This window comes from Rhopalosiphum padi, chromosome 2 (genome assembly GCF_020882245.1).
Source record: "Rhopalosiphum padi isolate XX-2018 chromosome 2, ASM2088224v1, whole genome shotgun sequence".
Lineage (NCBI taxonomy): Eukaryota > Metazoa > Arthropoda > Insecta > Hemiptera > Aphididae > Rhopalosiphum > Rhopalosiphum padi.
This window is the reverse complement of record NC_083598.1, coordinates 54,654,541-54,669,102: the sequence shown is the minus strand read 5'-3', so window position 1 is coordinate 54,669,102 and position 14,562 is coordinate 54,654,541. Positions and strand designations below refer to the sequence as shown.

Genomic DNA, 14,562 nt, shown 5'->3' with positions numbered 1-14,562 from the left:
AAAATATTTTTTATTCTTGTGATTTCAGCAAACGCAGAAAGAGAGATCTGATGTCCGTGTTAAGAGTTCCTGGTACAAAATGGTGTGGGAAAGGGCGTTCGGCGAAATCATACAGACAACTTGATGGGTTTGGTGGAGCGGATCGGTGCTGCAGAATTCACGACACGTCTTGTCCAATGTGGATTGGCGCTTTGCAAAGTAAATACGGTCTGTTCAATTGGAGGCTGAACACGCTCATGCACTGCTCGTGCGACCGCAGGTATATCTATAACATTTTGACCATACTTAAACATCAATGCCTACGTCATTGATTAATATTAATGATTCATAAATGATTATTATCACAGCACAAAATTGATTATTCTTCATATAACAGGTGTGAATAATTAATAATTGACATATACCTACGCACCACAGTCGTGGTCGTACTTAATAGGTTTATCATATTTCACCCCTTCAAGATATTTTCTTCGAATCACCATGCCCCATTAATTACGTATAATATCTTCTAACAATAGATAGGTATTTCAACTAAAACTCTTATGACTATATATTATACACACACAATTATTTGTTTGATTTTTTAAATATTAGTTATGTATGTTAAGAATTGAAATTTAGACTTAGATATAGTGCATTAATTGTTCATCTTTGAATATATACCTATTTGTAATATCGCCAAAGGTACGATTGTAATTCTATCCAATATCCACCCACTTGTTCTAACTTCTAAGTCCACTTCCATCGTGTAGTATATTATCCAACAAAAACTGTTTTCACGTGTATATTAGTTTAACAAAAATAAATATTATATTATTATTGTATAATAACTATATAATATATCATAAACTTTTATATTAAATATTTTATTAAAATACAGTTTTCGGTACTTCAACATAGGTCATGTTCCGGCGTTCCGCACAGAAAATATTTATTTGAAAAATATCAATACGATAATATCTTTTATTAAACTGTGATTATTTTTTATTTATTTATTTGCGTGAAGAAAAAAAATGATTTTATAGACAGCCTTTTTGCGCTAAATTTACTACCCACATTACACTTTACACTTTACTATTTGAAATAGTTTGTAAAAATATTACATACATATATTATAAAATAAAAATTGATTACATAAATACAATTTTTAAATCAAAAATGATTAATAAAGTTGAAAATTAAATTTTACATGATAAATTAATAAATTATAATTATTTTATAGTGGAAAAACTCATTTTTTTGTAATATTTAATCATTAAAACTTTTTATTTTTTTTTAAATTATACTAATAACTAATTATAGTAAGTTAATCATAAACTTTCTTATTTTTGTATTATATTTGACTGAATCTTTTTATTATTATTAAGATTATAAATAAATTATAATACAAAAATATTTTTATTTTAATTTTGATTAAAATTTTGTTTGCGAAAACAGTTTGTTTTGTATAGTACATACATACATCAGGATCAGGATTTCCAAAAATTTTATTGCATATTTAAAAAATTTAAAAATGTCAGATATATATCCGACTCTTTTAATAATGTTTCCAATTTAAATTAATATTTTTGTTGTTGTAAATTTTATTAAAACAACACTAGCGTTCAATATATTTGATACATTTGCCAATTTTTCGCCTATGATCTACAACTATTAAAAAAAATATTAATTTGTATATTTGTTAAAAAAAATATTTTACGAAATGTCTTATTATTACATCATCATTTCTGTAAAATTAATATACAGTTCAATTTTGTACAAAAAAACTGTTGATAAAAACATATACCTTTTTATTTTGGCACAGATAGGCTAACTTATTATTATTATTTTTTGGCGCAGAGGATAATTTCTGTTTAATATTTACCTACTAATACGTCTATACAATAAATTACGGTAAAATGTTGTAGCTAAATGTATGTATATTTTCTTTTATAGTTAATTATATACTCGTACCTAAATAATTATTTTTACCATTTCAATTTAAACTTAAATCATAACTCAGTTCTTTTATAAAATTATTGTTAGTGAGATGCTATACAGATTGCTAAATATAATTTTGTTATAAGAAAATTGTTCAACTAATTAGAATGTTCATAAATTCTTAATTGGTTTTAATTAAACCATTAATCATTATTCACTCTATTAATACTCACTGATTGTACATTGTACAAGTCTATTTTAATTGAACATTTAATAGATAGTGTTTTAATATACTTATTAAATGATTCAGGTTTACCGGTATTATTTTAAAATCAAACTGCTGTTTAAAACACTTGCAAATTTTTAACGAATTCGTAGGTTTATTATTAAAAATATTTACATTTTTTTTTATGTGAGCATATTGACATAGTGTGCGATGATTTCCACTGGGGAAGCATGTTTAAGGTGATGATAACATTATAACAATGTTGACTTTGTTGTTCAGTCTACCCACTGTTTCAGACAACTTAAATATTTGTTGACTTGTTGGACATTCATGATTCAGTTCGAAAAGAGCCTAATTGACTGTCCTGTACTCCTGTCTAAGAGCAAATATTAAATTTTTTTCTTTATTTATTTACCAAAAAATAAATATTACGTCTTTGTCGGCCGTATCTTTGATGTCTCATCGTGTTACACGGGGTTAAGCTTAGGCCCATCTGTATCTGTTAATAGAAAGAAAATGTAATAACATTTTAGATCAATATGCTAAAAACCATAATCGAATAATCCATGGTGAAGTTAGCATAAATTATTTTATTTTTATAATAATGGATTAACCGGTTTTTAAAAAAGCGTAGGTGCCATGGTGATATATATTTCTATAATGTAATATTATCATTTCTGGACCCGATGGGCATTGAACAAAATTAAAAAAAATCTTATTTAAAGTATATAATAACTATTTTCATCATGTACCTACCTGAATAATGTGTATATTTATCAAGTTGTTTAACAATTAAACCATATATTTGTTTGACGATTTTCGAAAAATAATAATTTGAAACATTTTATCCACACTTTTAAATTAAATATGAGAACTATTTTATGTTTTATTAACATAATATAATAATAAACAATTAAATTCTTAAACAAAACATAGTATTTGATTATTAATTAGTATATTTTAGTGGTAAGCACAATGCTTACTTGAATTATAACCTAACCTACCTTTTTCTATTATACATATTATATTTATATTATTATGTACACATGATTACATTTTAGTCATTTCCCATTTACACCTGTAGGTTGAATGCATATACATGAATCACATGAATCATTTCAATTGAATTTGAAATGACTCAGAGAAAATTAGAATTTATTAATATTCGAAATAATTTCACCAAGAATGCCATTAATGGATGACTGCTCACATCAAAGCTTATTACAAAAATATTATATATATCTTATTATTAATTTATTAACATGATTAATTAAAACTAAATTGTATATATGTAGTATACCCTTAACACTTACAATAATTATGTCCCTTATAGGTATAGATTGTATATTGGAAATAAAAAAAAAGAATATTATTGTTTACACATGTTCATATCTACTCTCTAGTGTTAGCTATCATACCATAATAATTTGGCATTTATTCAAAAATAAAACGAACTCTGAGAAGAATATTCAAGTGAAATACTCAAGGTTAATTTGAAACATCCGTTTTGATATTTTAATGACATTATTTGTATTATTTGATTGTGATGTAGTATTTTTGCACTTCATTTCTTAATTATTTTCTATTATCACGGTGTTAGGTTTTCATCCTGTTAATTTTTGCTCTTAAAATCATATTATTTTATACTTAAATAATAATATGAAGTATTAATACTGCATTGAAAACGTAGTATTTTATTGTAACCTATACGTTAGTTAACAATGTTTAAATCGTTTTTTTATTATTATTATGTATTACATGAAATGGTCGACGAAATGATTTAGTGTCTTCAAATAAAAAATAAAATTATAAAATAAAAATAAAATACTCGTACGGATGAATCTGTCCCATTAGCCACGGTCTCGCGGGGCCTGTTTTCTAAATTTAATTTAAATGGTCTATCCCGCTAGGAGAACGAATTTAAATGTATATACTTCTTTTCATACCCTCCTTTTAGTATTTATTAGCCACTGACATAAATTATTATAGCCCTACATCTTTGTGTACAATAAATATTTTTATTTCATCGAAATCGTATTTAAAATATATGCTTGCACATCATCAAAGAGTTGCTTGTCGTCGTCTAAATAGATAAAAGTAATAATAATAATATCTTCCTATTCAAACAATAAAAATGTATAACATGGAAAAAAAATTCCGTTATAATGATGTTATTATTTTTATATTTTATGTTTTTTCCTATACTCCTATCATGTAGAATCATAGACTTTATATATTAGCATACAAAGTGCTGTATTTTGTAAGTGTATGAAGTGTCACACGCATACAATACAAACCACAAGACGTATCATATCTTATATTTCTCACACGTGCACAAATCCTATTTCGATCGTTAATTTTTATTTTATTTCTAAATATGTATCATATTTTAATAAACTTAGGTTTTAACTAGTAATTTACATTATATGGCAAAATTTTTCAATTCACGTGAATATTGAATTTAAATAACAAATAATCATTTAAGTAAAATAAAAACGCTACTCACTACCTACCTATTTTGTTTTTATACCAAATAATTTCTGTATAATATATACATACATTAATTTACCATTATATTACATACAGTTACAATTATGTGATAATATATTCTATATATTTGAAATTTTATCGTGTGTATTGAATATTGTCACTTTATAGTTACCTCATAATATTTATACATTACCTATACATCGGTGTATGCATGCGCACCCCAAAGGTGATAATTTTATTTTTGCCGTTTGAATATTTTTATATTTAGGAAAATATTTATATTCTTAGCACAAAAAATGTATACATGTAACATATATTGTGCATGGATAGATCGATAATATTTTTATGTAGCTTAAAGTATTGGACAGGTCATCATTCACGAGGCATACAGACAATGCAGAATTGTCCTTCCGGGCATCGCCAAGTTTGGATCAATGGACTGTAAAGATACGATAGAAATCCGTGTTTTCTCTCAATGCCAAAACCCCGATGAAGTCTTTTGTGTTTTTATAACCGAAGGGTGGCGTATTTAATATTCAAAATTTTCATTGGTTATTGAGATTACTAAGAAGGATTAATAAAAAAAGAGTTATCGCTCGACGTCCATCATAATATGACTGTTATATTTCGTAAAATTAGTTATGATAGAAATTTAATTTATACATTTTAATTTTTTTTTCTTAAAAACTGAATATATTAATACACTTTTTGTGCTTTTTGTGTACAACAAAACAAATTTGTCCAAATTTTGATTAAGGTACATCATTTTGATTAGATTCAATATTTTCAAAAAAAAATCATCTACTTAATAAATTACAACAAAGCAGATTGGTTTACTATTGAAAAAAATATTTACATCGCCTTTCGATATTTATTATTAAATGGTATAATAAACCTAAATAATTTAATATGATATAATTTTTATGTATATAAGGATTAAAAAGCTCGAAAAATTAAAATTTGAATAAATTTATCATTAAAAGCGAAATTGCGATGAGTATACTGAACGAATCACATTGTATATTATTTACATTTTGATAGTGGTTTTAATAAATTAAATTTAACGATAATTTACATAAATTATGATTATTTTGATTTAAGTTAAAAAGTTTCAGTTTTGATAATTTAATTTTTTTTTTCTTGTTCTAAATTAATTGATTTAATTCATATTTGTTGATACAAAAATCACAAGAAGTACCGAGTTAGAGACCCAATGAAAGTACTTTTTCGTGAAATAGTTAAACTATATTTTATTTTATTTCTATATAATGTCTATAAATATACAATTTTAGTTTTTAGAATCATCTAATTAATTTTTATAGACAATTTATGAAAATTTTGTAAAAATATTTTTTATAAAATTTAATCAATGCACTATTAAAAATAACATTATATCATAACCATCATTATAAAGGCATTGCCGTATACGGCACAACCCGTAATAATCGTCCCACTACTCATCCATCGTCATTAATTCCCAACTAGAAATTCACCCTTCAATTTATACACCATTAAATATACATATAAGTACTAATAATTATCGTAGTCTTTCTCCACATACATACAAATGTGTTTCCATGTGTGGGTTCGATAATCTAATAATATTGCCGAATGATCCAAGAACTTTATCGTAACACGGTGACGATGACGTCCCTCGGGGTTAATATATGGCGTCTAGTGACATGACTGTATGTATAATATAGAGTGGTATGATGACAGTGTAGTATTTTTTTAACATTAATGGTGGGTGGAAAAAATAACCCCAAAATATCTATTTTGCCAACGGGTTTAACTTATTAGACTTTATTAATACATCAATAATAATTATTATTACAACACTAACAATCGCATTAGATATTCCACATTTACGTATTAACATAATATCGTGACATCGTATAATTCTAATCGATTACAAACCTTCATAAATAATTGTTAAATAAAGAATGTTCAAGTAGATAATTAAAAACTCGAAATAGAAAATCGGACTGCATGAAGAAATCGATCTATGTATATATATATATATATATATATATATAAGTAAATAAGTTAGGTGTTTATATAATAAAGTTATTCACCACAATAGCTGTTCTTATATATTGTATTCGGCCTAATGTTCAAATTTAATGTTATTCGCACAAAATGCAGTTAATTCATATAATACTTCTTAATGGATATGTAATACGTACATTATATAACTTATTCGTAAATTACAAAATATCGAAATAATTAAATGCTTTGTATCTCGATCAGGCAATTGTAAAATTATGGTTTCGTGCCATAAATATTCGTTAGAAAAGATATCAATGAATCCATGAGATTACGTGTTTTATTTGATGAGACCAAATTCTTTAGACTGATGTGATTACGTTTAAAGAATAATAAAAATATTATTATCATATCTAACTAGACCTTTCGAACTTTACAATAATATTCAATTTATTCATAATCATAATCCAGTGAATTTATCTACCTAATCGCTAAATAATTATTTCGATATTAAAAATATTATCGTCAACGTACCAGTATCGGTATTATTGTAGGAACTTATAACCATCAAAGAGTAACAAAGAATAATCAGAAAATTACACGATGACAATAGCCGGATGACGAGGTATAGGTCGTAATGTCGTATTAAATTGCTAAGTATATATAATGTAGTGAACGTCGATTACAATATATAATATGTAGGCGTATCAAAGAAAACAAAAAAAGGAAAGATTAGAAAAATACATATCAGAACTAATATCCTTCTTTTGTTAAACGATGATAAGACTATTCACTCAAACATTTGTTATGCACTTGATGACCAAACAAATTACACAGGACATACAATTTGTAAATTCGTGAAAACTTTCTTTTTGCTGCAAGTTTATTAAGGACACAAAAAATATTTAAATTTCAACGAAGCGTAGTTTAGAATATACCTACTTATTATATAGCACAGCAACCCAACATAGATTAAAACCTACACCGCACTGTAACGTTAATGTATTAATTGGCATCGTTATTTTATTGATTGGCTGCTCGTAAATTAGAATTTTATAGTGTTCAGACGTTCAGAGCTACACAAGCCTATTTCATATAAAATTCAATAAAATGAGCGTAAAATCGATATCCCGCTGTCGTTACTCGTCTATTATGGCGTATATATTTTAATCGTACGACTAGTTTATAAATTACATTAAAATTTATTTACACGCGTCAATATACATAATATATATGTATAATATATAGTACACATATACATAACGACACTTTGTATATTCTCGTTTTAATTGAAACTCGATTTATGAACGCATCCCTCCGATAAATGGTGGCTCGTTAAGTCGAAGAAAAAAAACAACAAACAAATATGTTCGTGTATATAACCCTAAACAAATATATATATATAGAACCTACGCTTGATGTCTGTAACCGATAAAAAATAAAATACAAGAGATTATCTGCAGCCGCGGTCCTTATGCGTGTATGTATATAATAATATATATATATATGCATATTAACCCGACGCGGCACCCGGGCTGTAATAACATAAAGGTCCACCGATAAATAGCCGAAGTGCCCAATTTAAATGTTCTGGAGATCTGGTCGGGAAACACAAACGACCGCGATCCACAGACAACTATAATAATATAATACGTACCTATACGTACGCGACATTTCCACGAGCGTCTCGTCGCGCGCTTGTTTTTTAACGTCATAAACTAAATATTTTCAAAAACTCATTAAACTCGTCACCGGATTCGGGCATACGACGATGTATATGTATAATGTGTCTGCAGTGTAATCTATATCCTGTGTCACTCGGCCATCATTATACGTATTTATAGTATATATATATATATAAATGCATAATTATTATACGTTCGGGATCGTAAAAGAATATAGTTTGTGTTATATACACCGCACGTCCTTATACAATATCACTATCGATGCCCATAAATATTGGTATAATGGTACTCGGCGTTCGATCGGTATTATAATATTTATAGGAATATCGATGGACGCATAATATAATACTTGGACAGTTAGGCGTATAATACAAATTATATAATAGAAATAGTGCGTGCGTGTGTTGTACTTGTGGTAGATAGACGTGCGAAATATCGGAAGCCAGCGGGTTGTCCGATCGTAAAACTAATACGAAGTCTTCATTTAAATAATATTATTATAATATACGTATATACCGTGCCTATATATGTATACGCGTTTCTTTTTAGTGGAATTTATTATTTCATGCACGCATCGCGTTACAGTAATAATAATTATTATGGCGCCGTCGTGTAACCGTTCCCGACGACCCATTTTGTGATTTGCAAATAAAATTTACCACATTTAAAACGCAAGATAAATTAATATCAGCACCGCTGCCGACCGCCCACTTTGTTGAACGTCATGACAATGAATCGTCTTTTTTTAGAACAAAATGCTTTTTAATGTCACCGGACTTTTTTTTTTAGATGAATTTGACCTTGAAATAGCGTCTTTATTCCCCGAATAGATTTGTAACTCAGGCTATTATATATATATTATAGTAAAGACTTGATTTAGACTTTAAATATACACATTTTTTGACCAAGTAATATATCAAATACCTAGTATAATATATTAGAAGTATTTACATTACCTATAGTTATTAGTAATTATATATTTTAATTACTTGTATACAAAAAAAATATATTAGCCATTATTCATTATACTTAATTATACATGCATATCCTGAATAATTAATTTCCTGTCTATAGAAACTATTGAGCTCTAAATCGTTTTTTTTTTCATATTATTTAATGATATATTTTAACAATTAATAATTATTTGGTAAAACTACCGGTAGAAACCAAAAAATTAAATATAATAACATGCCACTATCGGAACATCTAGAAAAATAGAAACAATAATCAATAGATTTAGAATCGGCAATACCCTCTTAACACATGAATACATGATTATCTGATAGTTAACAAATATCCGACGATTTCATGCGGAATCAAACATATTTTCCGATCTTACAAAGTAGCAAAACACAATCACAACATAAACTCAGTAATCTTATGAAGTCATATGGCCAGACGTATTTACCTTTCTCAAAAAAACCGAACTGGACAAAATATCTAATAATTACAATTATTAATATCCTACTCCAATGTATATATGTATATATATTACAAGTATATACTTTAATGATTATATGCTTTATATGATTTAATGTAATTAAACGTTTTGTAAAAAAAGTAAATACTAATGACCTTGGCTACTGATTAAGTTGTAATCGACCAATAAAAATAATAATCATTATTTTTAAATACTCATATTTTTTAACACGTTTATATTGTCTTGTGATAACATTTAGAATTTTAAATGGATTTCAAATTAAGTAGTTAAAACTTAAATTTAAAAATAAATGGTATGGTATATTAAAAAATTATATTGGCATTTTAAAAAACTTAACAGTTGACTAACCTTTTTTCTAGCTATGTACAACACGTATGAACATATTCTTATAAGAACATTGCAAGTATAGAATTAACGTTTTATGGTTATTTGAATAACTAAATGTGTACATTCATAATTGGACTGGGATATATTTAAAATAAAGAACTAAACAAAACGAACCAATTTATTTGAGTTCAAATAATAATATGTGTGTGTAAAAGAAAAACTCCTATAGGCTATAAAATATACAAAATTATAGACAACTGAACAAGTTTCATAAAAAAAAAAAAAAAATAGGTGTTGGATGAAATAATAAAACATTATCATTTCTAAATCTATATATACGACAACAAAACAAACGTTTTTTGATGTACCTAACACGAATAAAAATAAAGTAATAAAAAACACATATAATGTTAATGTATTATACTATTATATTATTATATTTTATATATTACGTTGTACACTTTACAGTTATATACCTTCAACTAGTACCTATAATATATGATCTCAGTTCTATTTATGATGGCCAAGAGTAAAGACAGTTTCAAAACAATTCCAATACCTACCTACTGGGTATAAATACGTTAAACGCGCGCGTATAAAATGTTCTTTAGAGAAATGTTATTAAAATAAAAATAATATTAATCAAAATTATCTATACCAACTATACCTGTATTATATACATGGTTTATATTATAACATCTATACATAACGACTTACTTTAAATGTGAACACGCGTTAAATGACTAATGTTTTCTTCTATTTAAATATTTCGAATGTAAAATATTTAGATTGAATGCTTTCGCGTACCTATACAAAGCAAACGATACGAGTGCTTCGGCACATTAAATTTCATTTATTCTGTGGCTTTGATAATAATGAACTCATATTCCTAAATGTCTATTGTCTAACGATTCATAGGCACTCGTAAAAATTAAACGCATCATGACAAGTTCAATATATCTATAATACGTGATATCCATACGTAGAATAACGTTAGATCTATGAAGAAAAAACCTGTCCAATAAATCGAATTGTATACATATTATAATAATATTGTACACGCATGATACTGTCAAAACATTCATACCAGTTTAGTTGATTTGTAAGATTGAAACTAAGGTCACGTAGAAATTATAATACATAACTGGTAACAGTTGTGTAGGATTTCGAACGAACCAACCAAATGTAGGACTCTTTGATTTATTTTACTTTAATTAAAACATAAATCAGTTATTTAATTATTATCAGCAAGTATCTTACATTCTTACGTATTATGATTTATGTTTATTAGATAACACTATTATTCCCACAACACAGTTATCGTGAATAGGCCGATCGTTATTTGAGATAAAAAAACTTTAATGTTTATAGTTTTTCAGCAAATATTTTACATTTTTTTTCTAGTTATTACCAATTTAAAATTTTGAACTTTACGATTTTTACGATATTTTAATTTTTAAGTGAGTTATGAGTATGAAATTATTAAATATTTGAAAATGATACTAATTCACTTAAAAATTAAAATATCGTAAAAAGCCAACGAGAGAATACAGAAAATGTTCTTACCTAAAAGTTTACCTAATAGTTCAATTCACTCTAATATTAAAACTATAAAAGCACACTATTGAAACTGGTGAACGAAAATTTACTATGTCGTACGTATGTAAGACAGAGACAACACATGCAGGTGAGACTTCTTCTTAAGTAAGGTCCGTCTCTAAATAAATAAACTAGATAATACTTGATATACAAATATTATGTCTACATCAACTATGCGCCAAAAGTATTCATACTTCATATTATATCATGCATATTTGGAACAAATAAATATTAAATACAATTATTGAATCATTTGAATAATATAAATATCAGTTATTTAAGTTTTAAAATTCAATGATCGATAAACGTACCTAATTGAAAATTGAAAATTTGAAAGAAGTAGTCCTTTCCACGGATTATTATTATAATTTAATGCATAAAATGATTTGTTTATTTCCAATTAGGAACTATAAAAATAACTTTAATTTAATATTTTAATAAAGTGTATATATTATGTACTACACTATATTAACTAACAACATAATAAAATAGAGCATATTTTGGTATCCAAATTCCTTCAAGTGTTAATAATATGCTGTTAAAAATTAAGTTATATTGTTAATTTATTTTACTAAATGTTTATTTCACATTCATTAATATTGGAAAGTTAACAGTTTTTTTCCCTGTATAGTTACATACCAAGTTGTTTGTTAATTTCATGTTTCAAAAATAGCTATTCACTAACTTGTTAAGACCTTTATGTATGTGTATTATAATTATAATATACATTATATATTTATGTATAATAAATATACGATATACATAATTTACCTTACACGTTATGGTGAAAAATGTAATGTAGAAACTATTAGACTACCTAACGTAATTTATTGGTAATTATCATAACCATCCACAAAATGCTTATGTAATTATTACTATAAATTAAAAATAAACGTAAATATCAATGTTAGATAAGTATAATATTAAATACAAAAAACTTATATAGATATGTCATATATGTAGATTACATTATACATTTTTATAATAAATAGGTAAGTACATAATTTAATAATTTGTCTTTTAGTTTTCAAACACGATTTTAGTGACTAAAAAATTCCAATTGTTATTATTTATTAATCTCAAATTTATGATTTAAATATTATTTTACAATTTTTTTCCCCCCAATATTGCTGATTTATTATTACTTTTATTAGTGGTTACAAGAAATAAGGTTATAGGTTAGTACATTATTGTATACAATATACAATGTACCACTGTAACGAACAATAAGCTAATCAAATTCAAATAATAAATTATTGATTATGTGCTCTTAATTTTGTACAGATAATGTTACCACAGCCCCAGCCGAGAAACGTTTGTCTTTCTCGGTAAACGCGTGGATAGGTCAGGAATTGAGCACTAAAAAATACTCGTACGAAAAAATTATAAATTTTCTGTTGTGCATGTGTTTATGGTGGGATAGATACGTTATTACTCCACTGCTCTAAATTTTAAACACTTACCTTTTAAATTTAAATACAGAATGAGAAGGCCGTTTTACATATATATATATATATATATATATATATATATATATATATATATATATAGCTTGTGCTTATTATATACAAAATAACTCTGTAGATTATAACTTATATATAGGTACATTATACTTATACAACATAATTTTTAAAATAATATTAAAACTAAACTAAACAATTTAAAACCTAAATACCTAATTAAGGTTACTAGTTATTTGTTGTGTTGACACAGTGATATGTAAAATCCGACAAATTTATTTTTTTTTTAATTTTTTTTTTATTATTTTTTTTTACTACAGTAATGAAATTACACACCCATTTTAAAATTGGGTTAGCTTAGGTGAGTTCCACTTATTGTGATCACTATTTTATAGAATCAACTGTTTATTGGAATCAAAACTGAAAATTCCAAACTAGATCTTATGTTACCAATGTTAAATTAACCTTTTATTAGAATCACCAAGTACCGGTTAATTGAATCATTTTTAAGAACATTCTAATTGTTTTAATGGTATTTCAAACTTTCACTTAAAAGAAACAAGAATTGTTTTGAAAAAGTCAAAAGGATCTATTCAAAAATATGTCGAAAATTATACTTTTTAGTTGTTCTAAAAGTTATAGGTACAATGTACATACATTATTATTTATTTAATTTTAAATAATTAAAAATCATGTATATATTATATTAATTGAGTATGAATTTTAATTTCAGACTAATATGAAAATGAAATTAGTAAATTCTTCTCAAGTACAATAAAAAATATTTAGTTTCTTTACTTTATTTTAAATGTATTTAATTTTAATTTAATTTAAATATACATATAAATATAAACTCATCAATAAAAAAAAAAAAAATTTATGGAATAAACCGGTTAATACGAGTAGAATCAAAATTATCGGAACCAATGTGATCATATTAAGCGGAACTCACTGTATTTCGAAATAATACTATGTTAATTGTATAGATATCGTTAAACAATAAATTAATATTGAACGTTTTTTAATTTTCATTTTCATTCAATGTCAAACAACTGTATTATATGAATTTCGAACTCTCAAGCATGTTGCAAATACATCATATTTTGTAAGATTGTAGAACGTAGATTAATGTACATAGGTAATTTGTAATTATTTGATAGACGATTTGATGTAGGGACAAGTGTACAAATAAGCACACAATATACTCTAAAATACTCTCTTGCTATCTCTCAATTTTTATGTTTTAAATAGATAGGTACTATATAATATATATACTTGCCCATAAGTCATATATCCCATATAGGTTACAATAGGTAATTTATAATGATCGTTATAGTTACATTCTGTATGTCACTCGTTACTTTTAATAAAACAAATGTATACATGTAATATAACGTAATATATGTAACATATTTTGCATCTTATATG

The 14,562-nt window shown here is 25.7% G+C and overlaps 1 protein-coding gene across 1 annotated transcript in view; it reads left to right on the top strand.

Moving 5' to 3' along the window:
• LOC132921537 (uncharacterized) overlaps window positions 1-14,562 on the top strand; it is a 44,731-nt gene that overhangs the window by 22,811 nt on the left and 7,358 nt on the right. The window contains exon 3 of the mRNA XM_060984606.1: window positions 29-259. Within this exon, the coding sequence (XP_060840589.1) occupies window positions 29-259 (231 nt within the window). The remainder of the gene's footprint in view (window positions 1-28; window positions 260-14,562) is intronic.